The sequence below is a fragment of the Ctenopharyngodon idella genome, chromosome 8 (genome assembly GCF_019924925.1).
Source record: "Ctenopharyngodon idella isolate HZGC_01 chromosome 8, HZGC01, whole genome shotgun sequence".
Lineage (NCBI taxonomy): Eukaryota > Metazoa > Chordata > Actinopteri > Cypriniformes > Xenocyprididae > Ctenopharyngodon > Ctenopharyngodon idella.
In genome coordinates, this window is record NC_067227.1 from 31907606 (window position 1) to 31926614 (window position 19009).

The 19009-nt window shown below is 34.1% G+C and overlaps 1 protein-coding gene across 1 annotated transcript; it reads left to right on the forward strand.

Moving 5' to 3' along the window:
• The first annotated feature begins 847 nt into the window (after positions 1–847).
• Positions 848–13825, forward strand: abtb1 (ankyrin repeat and BTB (POZ) domain containing 1). The gene is made up of 12 exons (XM_051901975.1): positions 848–1100; positions 2109–2171; positions 2256–2311; positions 4114–4258; positions 4338–4497; positions 5459–5504; positions 5599–5715; positions 8098–8210; positions 8729–8827; positions 9048–9215; positions 11067–11267; positions 12496–13825. The coding sequence occupies exons 1-12, from the start codon at positions 1045–1047 to the stop codon at positions 12700–12702; spliced, it is 1431 nt and encodes a 476-aa protein (XP_051757935.1). The 5' UTR covers positions 848–1044; the 3' UTR covers positions 12703–13825.
• The last annotated feature ends 5184 nt before the right edge of the window (positions 13826–19009 follow it).

Consider the following 19009-nt stretch of genomic DNA (forward strand, 5'->3'; position numbering starts at 1 on the left):
ATCGTGAGAGAGGGATCGAGTGAGCGAGTGTACCTGCACTTAGATATATAGCGGTCTCCTTCAGGTCAGTCATTTCGTAATAAGAAATGCGATCTTGTGTTTTAACAGTTAATGGGTTTCCCCACGCCCTGACACTGACAGCGCTAATCAAACATGTCAGCTGCGTCTTGTTCAGTGTTTAAAAGCTTTGGTCCTTTCAATGTAAAAGTTTGCGCTACTGACTGACTTTACTTACTCATAAAGTAAGTACTCTGCCGCCATCTAATGGCGTAATAATATAACTTCTTCATGGTCAGGGACTAGTTTTTCCAGTGCAAGGAAGGCTTTTAGTGATTTTACTTCATGAAAGTTGCATATATTTTTGGCTTTAATATTTGTATTGTGTGGTAACTGTTTTATAAAAGCAACAAGCCCCGTGAAGACCCATTAATTCAATGCAATAATTCTAATAATTTTCCAATCAATTTTTATATTTATCTCCATTGCTTCTGAACAAAGTACATCGATTTTTCACATAAATCTGTTGCTTTTACAGTGCAGCCTACATATAAAAATACAGGATATTTGCTTCAAATTAGTATATTTTTTTTATGGCTTTTTCTTAATTTTCTTATTTATGTAGGCTACACACAGCCATGTTATTTAACACATGATTGTGCTGCTGTTATGTACATAAGCAGCCATTTATTTATTCATATATAGCCTAGTGTATGTGCTGAGAACCAAATTAGTTAATTTTTTTTGTTTTTTTTCTTCCAGTTAAGTTCAGCGCTGGAGCAACAGTCAGTAAATTCCCACACAATCCATTAGAGGGCGCTGTTGGGACGCACGCAAAACTCAGCTGTGCGTACACAAATCTGCTTCCTGTTTACGTTTGCTGAGTACTTTGAGTCTGTGAAGAGACCGCAGACATCGCGAATTGCACCTGGAAACAGGCTCCGCGTTAGTTTTTCCACATCCGTCGCTGTCCGTGCGCCTGCAGCCGATCCTGTCTGTTAGACAGGCCGTTTCAATGCATTTCAGAGAAGCTTTACCGCCGCGCAGATGGACGCCGTTGATCTGTTTTCAAGCTGCAGAAAGGGCGACATTGCCAGAGTGAGGTCAGACAGCTGATGGGTTCTTGTTGTTGTTGTTTTAGTTTGAAGTTTTGCATGTGGACACATACACATGGCCTATTTATTCTCAAGATATTTTATATGCATATATATACACGACATAGACACCGTACATGCATACACAAGTAAATATTCACAACCTACATAAACTCTAGACTCTGATTTATATTTAACCAAGTGTGCTTGGGCTATATAGTCTGTAGGTACAGTTTAGTCATACCTAAACTAATATACTCTATAAAAAAAATGTGTGTGTACTCATGTAAACCGATGTGCAAGGTTTTTCTATGCATATAAGCAAATACGAATAGTCTATATATAGTATTTAAACATTGCATATGCATATCTTAACACATCTGCATGTCCTGTATTGTTTTTAGATCTACAGTAAGCCTATATAGAAGTAAATATGCACAGCCTATAAAACATCTAGATTCTCTATATTCATATTTAAGCAAATGTGCATTTCAACCATTTTGCATGGGCTATGTAGTTTTAGATACTGTATAAACAAATGTGCATGACCAATGTTGTCTTTGCAGACTGCATATGCACATGCAACAAAATGTGCAAACCAAGTCCTATATAGATACTGTATATGCATATCTAAGCAACTACATGGCATATATATTATCTAGTTGCTGTATTTGCGTTCAGTAGCTGAGATGCCGTTACATTGCAGTGTAGAATTACACTTTTCTAGCACCTTTGATTGAAAAATAAGTTTGTTTTGCTTGTAACACCATAATATACAAGGGTTGTTTATCAGAGTCATTTTGTTGTTTTATTAATATTTGCAGTTGTGAAACTGTGAGGCCTCAGAATTAGAAGGAAAAGCATGTGAGAGTGACAGATAACATGTTGTCGCTGTATTGGCCCACATACAGTACTAGAGTTACTGTACTGAGTATGCAGCTTGTGTGGTTCTCTCAGTTATTATTATGTTGGTTGGTTGTAATGTATCTGATCACTGATTTTTTTCCTCTTCTCCAGATACCTGGTTGAACAGAGAGATGTAGAGCTGAACATCAGAGATAAGTGGGACAGCACACCTCTGTAAGACTGCTCGCTTATTTCCATTTACAGTCTGATACGTCTGTTTGGATGATGCCACTGATATCTTTCTGTCTTTGTCTTCAGGTATTACGCATGTCTCTGTGGACATGAAGAGCTGGTGCAGTACCTGCTTGCCAATGGTAAATGCTAACGATTATTTATAATTCACCAGGGAGTTGTAATCTGTTCCAAAGCTGGTTTCCGCCACGGAATAAAAATGTAGTTGCGACTTTTTTCCCCCCAGAATGGTTAGAGAAGCTCGCAATTGCGAGGAAAAAAAGTCAGAATTGTGAGATAAAAAATTACCATTTTAATTCTTTACTCCATGGCGGAATCAAGCTTCCATATAAACCCGTTAAAATAAAATGAAAATTAAAAGTTATTAAATTAAAAACAAATAATGAGTGAAAGCAGGTGTGTAACAAAAAACATTCAGGTGATAAAACTAAACTTTATATGAGCTCTTTTATTTTACTTTTATTTTATTTAGCTCTTTTTTTTTTTTTTTTGTGTAAGCCTATTACCAAAATTTGAGCATTTATTTTTATTTAAAAATACACACATATATATATATATATATATATATATATATATAAATTTCTTTTTTTTTAAATAATAAATATATTTAATAACAAAATTCATAAAATAAATGAAAACAAAATACTCCAGAATGGGTAACCCGAATAGCAATTTTAACCTAGGTTTAGTTGGTTGGGCAAAAATATTGGCTTAGTTCATAAATAATTCAATAATTAATAAACCTATATGTGCCATTAAAGACAAAAAAATAAAATAAAGACAAAATATATTTGCACTGCTTTTCACAATTTTTAAAAATGTTTTTTTTTGGATCCTAACAAGATTGTTTGCAAAATGTGGTACTGAGCTAAATAGCATGTTTAGGTCATTAAAGAATGATATATATATATATATATCAGTCAAACCAAAAATTATTCAGACATTTTTGATATTTTTGATATATGTTTACTAGTGGGTGCAGGACACTATAGTTCATTTATGTAAATGAGGATAGCAAAATAAAGTAAACTGTGACATGTTATACCCAAAAATTCTTCATACAGGAAAAATTTATATAAATTTGGAACCAAAAATTATTCAGACACTTTGACCTGACCATGTTTTGCTTAAGTGTAATCTGACATATAAGATTATTTTTTTCTGACACAGTTTAACTCTGAGATCTTGTCATATTTTATTACCATTTTTTTTTACTGTATTTATGAATGAAATGTTCAAGGTGTCTGAATAAATTTTGCTTTGACTGTATATATATATATAATATATATAAATGAATAATTATATAAATAAATATAATTTTAATAATTATGATTTTTTTATATTGTTTAATAATTATTAATAATTTTTTATGCCATTCATTACTTTAAGATTCAAATTGAATTCAGTCAAGACCTTTTTTTAAAGCTACACACTTTTTTATACTACTTTATTGAAAAGGTAACACAAAAAAAAAAATGGATTTTGTGTCCTTAAAGTTCACCCAAAAATAAAAAAACTGTGTCATCATTTACTCACCCTCAAGTTGTTACAAACCTGAATAAGTTTCTTTCTTCTGCTGAACACAAAAGTAGATATTTTAACGAATGTCAGTAACCAAACAATTGACGGTAGCCATTGACTTCCATAGTAGGAAAAATACTATGTAAGACAATGGGGACCATCAACTGTTTGGTTACTGACATTATTTAAAATATCTTTTTTTGTGTTTATCAGAAGAAAGAAACTCATACAGGTTTGTATCAACTTGAGGGTGAGTAAATGATGACAGTTTTCATTTTTGGGTGAACTATCCCTTTAATGATTTTTTTTTTTTTTAATTTATTTATTTATTTATTTTTTTTAAGAATTGCACCAAGTGTATTATTGGCGTTTGTGTAAGTGCTTTACATCTTTGTTATGGCAGGAGCAAAGTGTGAGGCGAACACATTTGACGGCGAGCGCTGTCTGTACGGAGCGCTGAGCGACCCCATCCGCCGCCTGCTCAAAGAGTACAAGCGCATCACTGCGAAGGCCATGCAGAGAGACTACTACGACCAGTTCCTGCAGACGTGAGGAGCACAAACATACAAACAGATACCCAAACCACAGTCACTGTCACAAACTCACTGGTGCTTTTCCTCATTGTAGGCTTTTGGAGCAGGGTCACTACAGTGATGTGACGTTTCTGGTGCATGGGGAGATGTTCAAGGCCCACCGGTGTATCTTGAGTGCCCGATCAGAATACTTCGCACACATGCTGGAGACCAAGTGGAAGGGCAAGAGTGCGATTGCACTCAAACATCCACTGGTAGGCGCTGTTTGACTACACAAAAACGAAGCAGGGTTATTAAAGATAACTAAAAACATTTTTCTTACTGGAAATAAACGTCATCTGATAAATCAGCAGAAATGAAATTTTATATATAAATATGTCTATATAGTTTTTATTAGTTTCTAATATATATATATATATATATATAAATATAACATTTTAATTTTCTATATATCTATGTTATAATATAATATATATTCTAATATATGTATTCTTAATTTTCAATATATGTAAATTATTATGTTATATTTAATATATATCTATATTATATAATATTATAATATATAATATACTAATATATATTGGAAATTAAAAATAATACATATACTAGAGAATATATATATATATATAAGAAATTAACAAACATAAATATATATATATATATATATATATATATATATATATATAAATACTGTGCATATAGACATATTTAAAAAATGCCAAAAAACACAACATTTCTTAAACTTTATCTGAAAATAAAATGAAAACAGAAAATATAAAAATAAAAACTGATTCAAAATATTAATTAAAAACTATAATAGTATCTCAGTGATATTAAAGTAACACTAACCTGTAGTATGTGAGATTATGTCAGAGGTGTTTTATTTATGCATACTTTACCACCACCAATTTACTCTTTTATACAGTTATAAAAATATATGTAAATTGGGAAGTGTCATTTTTTTCCTGATTAAGTTGTGCCACCTTCTTATCATTTAGGATTAAACATGAAAGCGGATTTTTCCAGACAAAAACAAATTTTTTGTTTTTTCAGAAAGTGTTAATGATATCGTTCACATCTTCCTGTGCTGCTTTAATTATCGTCTCCCCAGGGTTGTGTTAAATTAAGAAGAAGCACTCTTATAACCTTTTACTTCACCAGCATGCTTCAAACTTTCATGATCCTAATGTGTCAATTTCAATTTCCTTTTTTCAGGTCAATCCTGCTGCATTTGGTGCAATTATGCAGTATTTCTACACTGGTGAGCGTCAGACCAAGACCAAGAGATAGTAGTTTGTGTTAGCAATCTTCTGCCAGACATTGTTTTTCTTCACCCTGTGCCGTTTTTTTTCCAGGTCGTTTGGACATAGATGTGAATTACGTGGAGGATTGCAAGCGTTTGGCGAAACAGTGCAAGATCAGCGAGCTGATTGAGGAGCTGGAAGTGAAGTGCAAACAGGTTTATGAGTTTGGTGAGGAGCCAGTCTAGTCTACACAACAGTGAATCTGTACAGCTAAATTGAACTCGTAAATAAAGTAGCTGTTGTACAGCCAAGCTGTCATTTTGAAAGAAAAACTTGACTGCCAGTGCCCTGAAGCGACATTATACCGTTCAAAAGTTTGGAGAGGGTAAGATTTTTTAATGTTTTTTAAAGAAGTCTCTTATGCTCAGCAAGTCTTCATTTATTTGATCAAAAATACAGGAAAAGCAGTAATATTGTGAAATAATATAACAATTTGAAGTAGCTGTTTTCTATTTGAATATATAGTAAAATGTGATCAAAGCTGAATTTTCAGCATCATTACTCCAGTCTTCAGTGTCACATGATCCTTCAGAAATCATTCTAATGATGATTTGCTGCTCAAGAAACATTTATTATTATCAATGTTGAAAACAGTTGTGCTGCTTTAGATTTTCATGGAAACCATGACTTTTCTATTTTCTTTTTTTCTTTTTTTTTCTTTTGATGAATAGAAAGTTCAAAAGAATAGCATTTATTGAAATAAGTCTTTAAACATGTAAAAGTGAATAAAAACTTACTGACCCCAAACTTTTGAACAGTAGTTTATAAGGGAGGTAATATTTTTCTAATTATACTGCTATGCAACTTGTACGATTTATTCCAGAAATTAGAATAGTATTTATCTTGCACAAAAAGATAAATATTCAGTATTACTTCATGATACCTAATGCATTAATGTATTTAAGCTTATTTAAGAAGAAAGTTTTTTTTCTTTTGCATTTTTTTTTTTTCCAGTAAACTTCCCAGTAATTTCAGGACTTTTTTGAAAACTGTTTAGTTATGATCAGTGTTGGGGAAATTTACTTTTAAAAGTAATGCATTATGAAATATCGCGTTTCTCCCTAAAAAAGTAACTAATTGTTTTAGTTACTTTTTATGGAAAGTAATGCGTTACATTACTTTTGCGTTACTTTTTCTCACCTAGGCTGGGCTTATTTGTTTTTTTTTTTTTTGTTTTTATAACAACAAAAAAAGTTATATTTTTGGCAAACATTAAAGGATTAGTTCACTTTCAAATGAAAATTAGCCCAAGCTTTACTCACCCTCAAGCCATCCTAGGTGTATATGACTTTCTTGTTTCTGACGAAGACAATCTGAGAAATATTAATAAATATCCTGACGTATCCGAGCTTTATAATGGCAGTGATAGTGTTCACTGAGTATGAGCTGAACAGAGTGCCTCCATCCACATCCATCCATCATAAACGTACTCCACACGGCTCCGGAGTGTTAATACAGTCCTTCTGAAGTTGCGTTTGTGTTAAAAAAAAAAAAAAAAAAAAATCCATATTTAAACAAGTTATGAAGTCGAATATCTAGCTTCCGCCAGACCGCCTTCCATATTCAGCGTACGTCATGTGCCTCCCCCATTAAACTTACAGAAAAAGTGTAAATGACGTGACGCCAGTTTACACTTTTTTCGTAACTTGTATATGGAAGGTGGTCTGGCGGAAGCTCGATAAGTTTAAATATGGATATTTTTTTACACAAACGCATCGCTTCGCTTCAGAAGGCCTTTATTAACCCCCCAGAGCCGTGTGGAATTTGTTTATGATGGATGGATGTGGATGGAGACACTTTCTTCAGCTCATACTCATTGAACCCTATCACTGCCATTTTAAAGCTCGGATGCGTCAGGATATTTATTAATATTTCTCCGATTGTGTTCATCAGAAAGAAGAAAGTCATATACACCTAGGATGGCTTGAGGGTGAGTAAAGCTTGGGCTAATTTTCATTTCAAAGTGAACTAATCCTTTAAGGCCCTTTCACACCAAAAGTGAAAGCCTCAGGCTGAAGGAAATGCCTATTTACTAATGTACAGTAGAGGGCGCAGCTCAAACAAACATTATATTTGTGTAATTTAATATAGTTAATTATTACAGGTTTGCGTAAAAAATTCTGAGATCGCATTTCACTGTTTTTATTCATTTTGAGGAATACTGAATGTTTTTGTGCAAGTGAGATGAGTAAATGCATGTTCACATTTAGTCTAGAACTACAATACCCATCATGTTCACACAGCGACACAACACCTCTGCACTTTATTTCTCTCAGCATGGCGACAGGAGAGCTGTCAGTCAATAAATGTGCAAAAGTAACTTGCATTACTTATTTGAACTTAGATATTTTGTTGTAAATTGAAAAAGTAATGTGTTACTTTACTAGTTACTTGAAAAAGTAATCCGATCAAGTAACTCAAATTACCTGTAATGCGTTACCCCCAACACTGCTTATGATTTATAAAAAAATCATTTAATTGCAGCGAACCATCTGAACAAACTGATTTATTAAAATGAATCTCAACATATACTCTTTCTCTCTCCGTCAGTGTCTAATAAGCCCGGAACATGTGTGAAGGTGTTGACACTGGATCCTCATGACTTTCAGCTGCAGGATGGGATGGCTCTGCTGGCTGACAGTGCACTTCCTGCGGAGCTCAGGGTGAGAGGAGGCACACGCTCACGTTTCTCACTTCGAACACCTATAGCCTCTTATCACTAGGGTGAGGATTCGTACGAGAAGGGTCTGTGACTTAATTGCCGTTTTTATAATTATGGGATGTGTGGTTGCCTGGCAACTGGTGGTTAAAATAGTAATATTCAAAATGTCAGCTCCTCATCACAGAAATAAATTACATTTTTGAAATGATAATATGTCACAATATTACCATTTTAACTGTATTTCTGATCAAATAAATGCAGCCTTGGTGAGCGCAAGAGACTTCTTTCAAAAATATTAAAATCTTACTGACCCCAAAATTTTGAACTGTATTGTTGATAAATGTGCAAAAATGTTGAGCTACAGTATTATAGATTAAAGTCAACCACTTGTGTTTAATAAAGTCAAATGTTCACATATGAACAGTTATTATTTCCATACCTTCTTAATATTTGCAGTGATATTTTGTTTTGTGCTGTGACATTCATCACTGATTAAAACTCTTGCTGTTTGATTTTTAGGTTGGGTACGGTCAGCTTCCTTTCGATCTGACTGACAGCTTTCCGAGTTATCCTGATATCTGTTTCCGGGTGGAGGGCTATGACTTCCTTTGTCATAAGGTCAGCGTTTGGTAATATTGATAATCATATAATCCCTGGTTGTTGTATTTGGGACGGCATCCCAAATGCAAATAAAGTAATCAGTCTAATATCTGTCTTTGGTTATATTTTTAATCACTTACAATCGATTATTAGAATGACATTTGTGCTTTAATATTCTATTTGTGGTTGATTAAAAAGGGTATTTGTGGAGATTAAACGTGTGTGTGTGTGTGTGCAGGCGTTTTTCTGTGGTCGTAGTGATTATTTTAAAGCTCTGTTGGAGGATCATTTCAGCGAGGGTGAAACTCTACAGGCTCATCCCAGTATTCCCGTCATCAGCCTTCACGATGTGTCTCACGATTTGTTTACAAGAATCCTTTACTACATCTACAGTGACAACACTCAGGTACACACAAACACACGCACAATAAACACTACAATCAAGACACGTCTGAACAGTTGCTGAAACCTCATTTTCTCTGAACCGAAACTCTTCCAAATACAAGTTTAGTGTAGTTCTAGCATAAAACAAACTGATATTTATTAGTGTTGTTATCGTTATCTAAAACAAATACAATAAAATATAAATATTATATGAAAAACCTTGGCAACTAACTGAATTAAAGGATTAGTTCACTTCAGAATTAAAATTTCCTGATAATTTACTCAACCCCATGTCATCCAAGATGTTTATGTCTTTCTTTCTTCAGTCGAAAATAAATGAAGGTTTTTGAGGAAAACATTCCAGGATTTTTCTCCATATAGTGGACTCCACTGGGGTTCAACGGGTTGAAGGTCCAAATGTCAGTTTCAGTGCAGCTTCAAAGAGCTCTACATGATCCCAGACGAGGAATAAGGGTCTTATCTAGTGAAATGATCGGTCATTTTCTAAAACAAATAAAAATGTATATACTTTTTAATCACAAATGCTCGTCTTGCACTGCTCTGAGATGCTCCACGCATTACATAATCACGTTGGAAAGGTCACGTGTGACGTAGGCGGAAGTACCGCGGTAGGGTGAAAAACTCCATCTCATTTTCTCCTCCAACTTCAAAATCGTCCGACATCGTTGTTTTTTTGTAAAGGCCGTTTGACTTAGTCTTTGCACGTTCACTTTGTAAACACTTGCACGGTACTTCTCTGCCTACGTCACGTGACCTTTCCAATGTGCTTATGTGATGTGTGGCGCATCGCAGAGCAGTGCAAGATGAGCATTTGTGGTTAAAAAGTATATAATTTTTTATTTTATTTTTTTTAGAAAATGACCGATTGTTTCTGTAGATAAGACCCTTATTCCTCGTCTGGGATCATGTAGAGCCCTTTAAAGCTGCACTGAAACATTTGGACCTTCAAAAAATCCTGGAATGTTTTCCTCAAAAACCTTAATTTCTTTTCGACTGAAGAAAGACATAAACATCTTGGATGACATGAGGGTGAGCAAATTATCAGGAAATTTTCATTCCGAAGTGAACAAATCCTTTAAATCTAAAAGTGAAATAAAACTGAATTAAAGCTAAATATAATTTTTTTTAATTTTATTTTTTTATTACAAACTCACTGATAATGTGATTATCCTGTCAATTGTCCCGAGCGTTGTTAACGTTTGGTCTGGCGAGTGACACCATTTCAAATACTCGCCAACACCTATTTTACTCGCATTTGGCACTTGGCAAGTGTTAATTTTAGGCCCTGTTAATAGAGGCATATTCTGTACTTTGTCGCTTTACAAAGTTAGGTTAAAGAGAGGAAAAATAAATACAGACAAAAAACAAACATCCATAACAAAGTACAATTCACAGGCCAAGAATTGAAGAGTAATATTCAGAGGAAAATGTTTTTAAGAGGTTTTTGAAAGAAAGAAGAGAGGATACTTGACGGATGTCTTGAGGTAGAGCATTACACAACCTGGTAGCCTCAACACTAAAAGACCATAGGGACCAAACTAAATTTAGGAGTCCTTAACAGTCCTGCACTAGAAGATCTTATATGTAAGGAAACCAGAAGCCAGAGGTGTGACACTTTCACCTTAAACAGTCTCAGTATATACTTTTACAGGACAGTTTTCCACTCTCTCTTTAAACTCCTTTTAAGACAAGTCGTATCATTTAGCTGCAGTCTTCCTGCTAAGATGCTAATAATGCACAACAGTGGTATCATAAATTGTACTTCTTTAGCTAAAATCATGCTTCATAAATGCTTCAGCAGAGGCACCGATGTGTCAGATGAGCTAGTGAAGCCTTTGTCGTTGTTTTCCAGCTCTCTCATGAGAACGTGTATGAGGTTCTGTGCGTGGCCGACATGTACCTGTTACCGGGTCTGAAGCGTCTGTGTGGAAGGACTCTGGCCGCGCTGCTCAATGAGGAGAACGTGCTACATGTGTGGAAGACGGCCAAACTGTTCCGGCTCTCGCGTCTGGAGGACCAGTGCACAGAATACATGGCCAAGATTATAGAGCGGGTATGTCACGGACAGCAGCCGTGTGTTCAGTCACAGTTAAGCTGCGTTTATGTTTCTCAAAATTCACATTATTTACATTCTTCATGAATGTCCCTGGTGTTATTGTGGACCACATTTTAATTTAAAAAAAAATTAAATATAAAAATAACTGATCTAATATAACACATTGTATTTTATATAAATATAAACTTGTATAAATGTTTCTAATAATATTATTAAAAAATTAAGAATAAAAATAAATTATTTAATATAGAAATATTTGATTTTATATATACTTGTATATTTATATAATATAAAAATATATATATTTTGTAATATAACATTTTTAAATATAAAAATACATTTTAATATTAAATATTTCATATAAATACAAGTTTATATTTATATAATATAAAGATAATATAAATTGTATTACATATAAAATACACATTTAATATATAACTATATATACAAATATTTAATATACAAATTATATTTAATTTTTATAAATATAAATTTGTTGTTATATAATACAAAGATATAATATACAGTATTTTTCAAAAGTTTGGACACATTACTATTTTTAATGTTTTTGAAAGAAGTCTCTTATGCATTATCATCATGCCTGCATTTATTTGATCAAAAATACAGAAAAAAAAACAGTAATATTGTAAAATATTATTACAATTTAAAATTATGGTTTTCTATTTTAATATACTTTAAAATATAATGTATTTTTTTTGATGCAAAGCTGAATCTATATGTAATTATAGATTTATATTAATATATTATAATGTATAAAAATATATTTTAATATTATTATTTTTAAATATAAAAACATGTTCTTTTATGTAAATATATATTTATATTATTAATATAAATATAAATTTATATATTATTTTTAAATATAAATGAATACAAAATAATTTACATAAATATAAATAATTATTTTTAAAAAAAAGTGTGACAACCTCTACTTGATGGTTAAAATTAAGTCCTGTCCCATTTTCCACCGACTATTCAGTTTCACTGGTAAATATGTCACATTGCGGAAGTTAAATGTGTTACGAAAGTCATGTTTTAACTTGATTTTCAACATGAATTAATCCTGACGACAAAAATACCATTTAATACTCAAGATTCAGTATCTTAGAACCGTTTTCTGCTCCAGCAGCCATATTAATAAACATTTGCGTATGCATTTTATTGGGAGATTTTGCTCAAAAAAAGGAAGTCGTGTTTGTTTCAGCTGGTGGAAAGGCCAGAGTTTGCTGATATGATCAGAGAGGATGCTGGGAACGTGGCCGCTAGGCAGGAAACTGATTCCATCCCTCTGGTGGACGAGATCCGTTTCCACATCGCCAGTGACGTTCAGACGTACAGCGAAATCGAGGAAGCCAACCAGAAACTCAGCGCCCTGGAGCTCCTGCTGGCCAGCATTGGGCTGGAGTGCTGAAAAACTACAAGGAACGTGAGGTCGGGAGGGAGCGGGACGCTGAATGATTTATGAAATGCTTTACATGCACAAATAATCTGTAGCAAACTAGCATCACATTAGCAGCAACAAACTAATATGGTCGATTCTAACCAAAAACACACGCACATACACAGTCAGATGCGTCATATCGCAGTGGCCTGTTGTGATTTAGTGAAGCTTCCTGTCTGTAGTTTTTGATGTTTTCCATGAACAAACTCCCTCTAGAGAGCTAAAAGCCTGACATTTTGATTTCCACCGGTAGTGAGCATTGTGTTTAAGTTAATATTAGCATTCTTCATGATGTTTGGACATGTACTGTTCAATCTTCCAGATGCATCATGTAGCAGAATATTTAACAAACTCTACAGGAAACTTGTTGTGAAGTGTTGTTGTGGAGTCAAAACAATAATAATTCATGGGTTTAGCTGTTACATCACCGAATATGATTTGAGTCCATATTTAATCAAACATGAGGCGATTTCTTTTGGAAATGAAGTTCTCACTTGCGTTTTCTCTGGTGTTTGTGTGACCATTTGTTAAAGCAAACTATTATTATTAATGCCTCTAAATGTGCGTTCACTCACAAATGTATCTTCCAGCGCTGATATAGAAGTTTCTCCGCTTTGCATCCACAGGAAAGACTTCTGCTAATGTGCATGCAATATTTGCATTTAATATCAATATTATAATCAGGAAATGTGCTTCTAAACCTGATTGTCCTTAATCTTTCTCCAACTAAACTCTTTTTCCTGCATTGCTTTGATTTTATTTCATAGCCTTTTATTTATTCTATTTTATGCTGGTCTTAAAGTGACACGTCTGCACGATGTGGTTTAAATCTTCAGCATTATCCTTAGCTCATTTCCGTCGCAGCACTTGAGTTTGTGTATGTTTGTGTTACTGAACTGGGTGCTAAGGAGAATATCCCACAAATGACACTTTTGTGTATGAACATTCATGAATTTCAGAGTCATGAAATATCTGTTTATGATCGGATGTGTTGGCATTGCAATTTCCTTTCATGTGATTTATGGGTGGGATACTGTGACTGAATGGGATGCACTGTACATAGGTGAGAAAAAATAAATATTATTTAATATTGTATTACTTGTGGGTCTGTTTTATTTGCCTTTACAAAAGTATTTTATCCACCTAAAACATTTTTTCTGCATTGCTCTGGTTTTATTTCGCTCAGAGTCCTGTCACCTTGATTGGTCGTGTTCTTAGTTTGGTGACAGGATCCTGACAATCGTGTGTTTGTCTTGTGTTGTTTGTGTGAGGTGACCTATTATGCCCCTTTTTACAAGATGTGATGTAAGTCTTAGGTGTTAAGCCTGGAGCACACCAAGCCGGCGACGAAAGCAGACTGCGGGGTTGGCTCACGTCGGCAGCATCTGGGTCCAAAGTTGGCCTGACACACCAAACCGACGCTCGACAGCCGACGGCCAAGTAGCACGTCCGTTCTGCGCCTGCGTAAGAAGAAATGCCTTTCCGTACCAGCAGATGGCAGTAGCTGAACAGCCAATCAGAATGATCAGATGGTCAGACGCTAATTCAACATGTCGAATCAGCCGAAAAAAAGCCAACGAGGACCAACTTCAGCCGACGGTGCAGAACACACTGAGAAAACTTAGTCGGCCGACGAACAAAAACTGCCCAACGGCCGACTGTCGGCTTGGTGTGTTCCGGGCTTTAAGTTAATGTTAGTTGATGCATTAAAGCTGCAGTTAAAAATCATCCCAAATCAATTTTTGAGCAAGTACATAACCAGCAAGTGTTCAAAACTATCTCCTTACTTAAGCCTGATTCACAACGGTAAGCGTGTAATAATGTTTTCTAATTCGGGTGGTACTGGTGGGTTTCCGCGGGAAATTCGAGCATGCCGCCTTTGAGCACGTGCGTCATTACGTCACCTCTGTATAAAGAGTCAAAGCTAGTAGGCTAAATCACATGCAAGGATGGCTCATTTATAGCCTTTTCTCACAGCAGCAGCAATAATTGAACTTCATTTTGATGGCGGATTGTAATCCGAATGACAATCATCAGTGACAACTGGATGTCAAAAGCAAAAGACTGCAGGAATTGAAATCTACAGGTAACGCTAATACACATTAAATACACATAGTCATGCAATGCTGATGTTGTTAACATTAACAATTTGAGAACAAAGTATAACAATAATAATAATTTGCATGGTTTGACGTGATCCGAGTTAAGCGATCGTTAGATTTGATCACCATTGGCAGCGCGATTTATTGTAATGCTTTGTAACTGTAATGTTACTTACTTGTTCAGATGATTTTCCGGTGATAATTCTTATTTTGGTCATACTTCCAAGACACAGAATCTGTGATTCCGAAGTACAGTATCCACACCGATGTGGTGACTGACACCAAACATTAGATTCATCCGCGCTGAGGAGCCGTGCCGATGCACAACCCACTTAAAGATGATAATTCCGCAAATAACTGCAATTGCAGGTTTCAAACAGAGATGGCGACAAAGGCAACACTTACGGACTGCAGTTTTAACTAATATTAACATATTAGTGTGTTACCAATATTTTTTCATTTTATGTCATATTATTATAATGTGGTCTCAGAGGTTTGGATCCCTGTGTACTTGGAAATATCTGACCTATTTTTGATCTATAAGATGTTTTATTAGTTTTGTCCTGCAGGAGGCGCTCAGTATTAGTGCAGGACTCAAACAGGGATCATAATCTCACTGAAGGACAAAGCGATATATAATGATAACTTTTCCACACTGTCTTTACACGTTTATGTTATATAAAGCATCATATCAAATGTTTCGTAACTGAATGTGCCTAAAGTTTGTTTATATCAGTAATTGCGTGTAGCAGGATTTCCATTGTTTTTAATCAACTCATTGAGGTAAAAACATATCTTTAACGCATTTGTTTTTGTATAGTGACCAGGGACGAAATGTGGAGCTGAAGTATCGATAGAATTAACATAGAAATTGTCCCTTCCCAGTTATTATAGCTTATAAACCTTGAAAACTCATTTAAAATTCTCGTTTGCTGCATGGAGTTTGGTAACTTGTCAAAGTATGGGTCTGGGTTTTCATGTTTCTCCAGGCAACAGGAGGCAGAATTGCCATGACAACCGTCTCAAGTGAGGGATGAAGGCCTGTTAGAGCAGCGCTGCGTTTCTCTGACATCTATCAAAAGAGCCGCGTGTGTTCGTGTGACTAAGATCCCTGAGTCACACAGGCCGATGCAGACACGCCATGAATCTGTAACTAACCTGGCACCGCCGACAGAGGATACTAACTAGGTCTGCAGTGATCTGATCTCATCGCTCGGTTTAAACCTACACCCACAAAGATCTCAGCAGCAGAACCATTACGACTCCCACTTCACAACACTCACTGAGTTAAGGCCAGATCTGATGATGTAATCTCCCATCATGTGTTTTGTTCAGGAGGAACAATAAAACCCATTGCATTACAAATAACATGCATTACGTAATCAGGTTACTTTTCTGATGTAACAAGTAAAGTAATGCATTACAAGTAACATGTATTACGTAATCAGATTACTTTTTCATGTAACGAGTAAAGCATTACAAGTAACATGCATTATGTAATCAGATTACTCTCATGTAACGAGTAAAGTAATGCATTACAAGCATGCATTACGTAATCAGATTACTTTTTCATGTAATTTAGTGAAGTAATGCATTACAAGTAATGTGCATTAGGTAATCAGATTACTTTTCTGATGTAACGAGCAAAGTAATGCATTACAAGTAACATGCATTAGATAATCAGATTACTTTTTCATGTAACTTTGTAATGCATTACAAGTAATCAGATTACTTTTTCATTTAATGAGTAAAGTAATGCATTACAAGTAACATGCATTACATAATCAGATTACTCTTTCATGTAACTTTGTAGTGCATTACAAGTAATGTGCATTATGTAATCAGATTACTTTTCTTACGTAACAATGCATTACAAGTAACATGCATTACGTAATCAGATTACTTTTTCATGTAACGAGTAAAGTAATGCATTACAAGTAACATGCATTATGTAATCAGATTACTTTTTCATGTAATTTAGTGAAGTAATTCATTACAAGTAACATGCATTACGTAATCAGATTACTTTTTCATGTAACTTTGTAATGCATTACAAGTAATGTGCATTATGTAATCAGGTTACTTTTCTGATGTAACGAGTAAAGTAATGCATTACAATTAACATGCATTACATAATCAGATTACTTTTTCATGTAACGAGCAAAATAATGCATTACAAGTAACATGCATTACGTAATCAATTACTTTTTCATGTAACTTTGTAATGCATTACAAGTAATCAGATTACTTTTCCATTTAATGAGTAATGCATTACAAGTAACATGCATTACATAATCAGATTACTTTTTCATGTAACTGTAATGCATTACAAGTAACATGCATTATGTAATCAGATTACTTTTTCATGTAATTTAGTGAAGTAATGTATTACAAGTAACATGCATTACGTAATCAGATTACTCTTTCATGTAACAAGTAACGTAATGCATTACAATTAACATAATCACATTACTATTTTGATGTAACTGCAAATTACATTCTAAGATGAAGTATTTTCAAGAACAGCAGTCACAGTAATAGTATGAACTGTAGCTGAAATATAGCTATGTATGTGATGCATGATGTCCAATTCAGTGGACAGATGATGATTAATAAGAATTTCCTCCTAAACTAAAAACAATCCTTGGAAAATTTAACAATGATATGACTTTCATATGCAAGAAATGCTTTTTGATTAGCTGTCCACTGTAGTGACCTCTATGCGTGAAAGGAATATTTCAAACGTATTTAAAGACTAGCTGAGGAAGACAATGCTTGTAAAATATGCTTTTTCTTATTTATACTGTATATTTTATGTCTCTTGGTGAAAGTGCTGAAGATTGATAATCATCTATTGTAAATACACACGTAAATACGGTTAAAACTGTCTGAATGTGTTTCATTAGAAGTTTCTGTAGGCTACTGGTGTCTCAAATGCTGCAAGACTTACTTACAGGCCTGCTGTGCTTTTATTCAGCAGGGATGCATTAAATTGGCATAAAATTCCAGTAAAGACTTCAAATAAATACTGTTCTTTTGAACTTTCTATTCAAAGAATCATGAAAAAAAAGAATCAGTTTCTACAAAAATATGAAGCAGCGCAACTGTTTTCAACTTTGATAATAATCATAAATGTTTCTTGAACAGCAAATCAGCATATTAGAATGATTTCTGAAGGATCATGTGACACTGAAAACTGAAGTAATGATGCTGAAAATTCAGCTTTGATCACATGGAATAAATGTCATTTTAAAATATATTCTAATAGTAAACAATTATATTAAACTGCATTAAAAATTTCACAATATTATTTTTTTTACTGCATTTTTGATCAAATAAATGCAGCCTTGGTCAGCAGAAGAGACAACAAAACATTTGAACAGTGTTTAATACAATTTTTTAAGCATTTTAAGTGTCCAAATACTTCTTAGAGTCACTGATCGAAGCGAGGTAAGAGGTTTTTTTGGGTTTCTCTAACCCTGCTAGAGTATTTGTGTCAACTGAAGTTTCCTTTACACAAAATTACCATGGTAACCATGTTTTCTGCAAAAATGAAAGGAGAATGGCATGCAGGTCAAAGTCTGACAAGTAGGCAAATATCCTTAACACCTACTACTCAAATATTAAACAAATAAATCCAAAGTGTTGCATGTCTGTTCTCCAGCAAGTGCACAGCAAAACTCCCAGTGTTAACTTACCACTGCTAGTTTTAATATAATCTATACTTTGCAACACGTTTAGTTTTCAATAAGGCTCATGTAACCTTTTCAACTCATATTATAGTGGATATCATTCAGCATTATCATAAATATTATGTTACTTATTAAATACTGTTGGTCAAAAACAGTCCAAAGTAGCACATATGTACACACATTTACAAACCCGATTCCAAAAAAGTTGGGACACTGTACAAATTGTGAATAAAAAAGGAATGCAATGATGTGGAAGTTTCAAATTTCAATATTTTATTCAGAATACAACATAGATGACATATCAAATGTTTAAACTGAGAAAATGTATCATTTTAAGGGAAAAATAAGTTGATTTTTAAATTTCATGGCATCAACACATCTCAAAAAAGTTGGGACAAGGCCATGTTTACCACTGTGTGGCATCCCCTCTTCTTTTTATAACAGTCTGCAAATGTCTGGGGACTGAGGAGACAAGTTGCTCAA

Excerpts from the sequence above, each read along its gene's own strand:
- abtb1 (XM_051901975.1), top strand. The coding sequence starts at position 1,045 with ATGGACGCCGTTGATCTGTTTTCAAGCTGCAGAAAGGGCGACATTGCC. Across the intron at positions 5,505-5,598 it reads TATGCAGTATTTCTACACTG|GTCGTTTGGACATAGATGTG; the intron begins GTGAGCGTCAGA and ends TTTTTTTTCCAG. Across the intron at positions 5,716-8,097 it reads CAAACAGGTTTATGAGTTTG|TGTCTAATAAGCCCGGAACA; the intron begins GTGAGGAGCCAG and ends TCTCTCCGTCAG.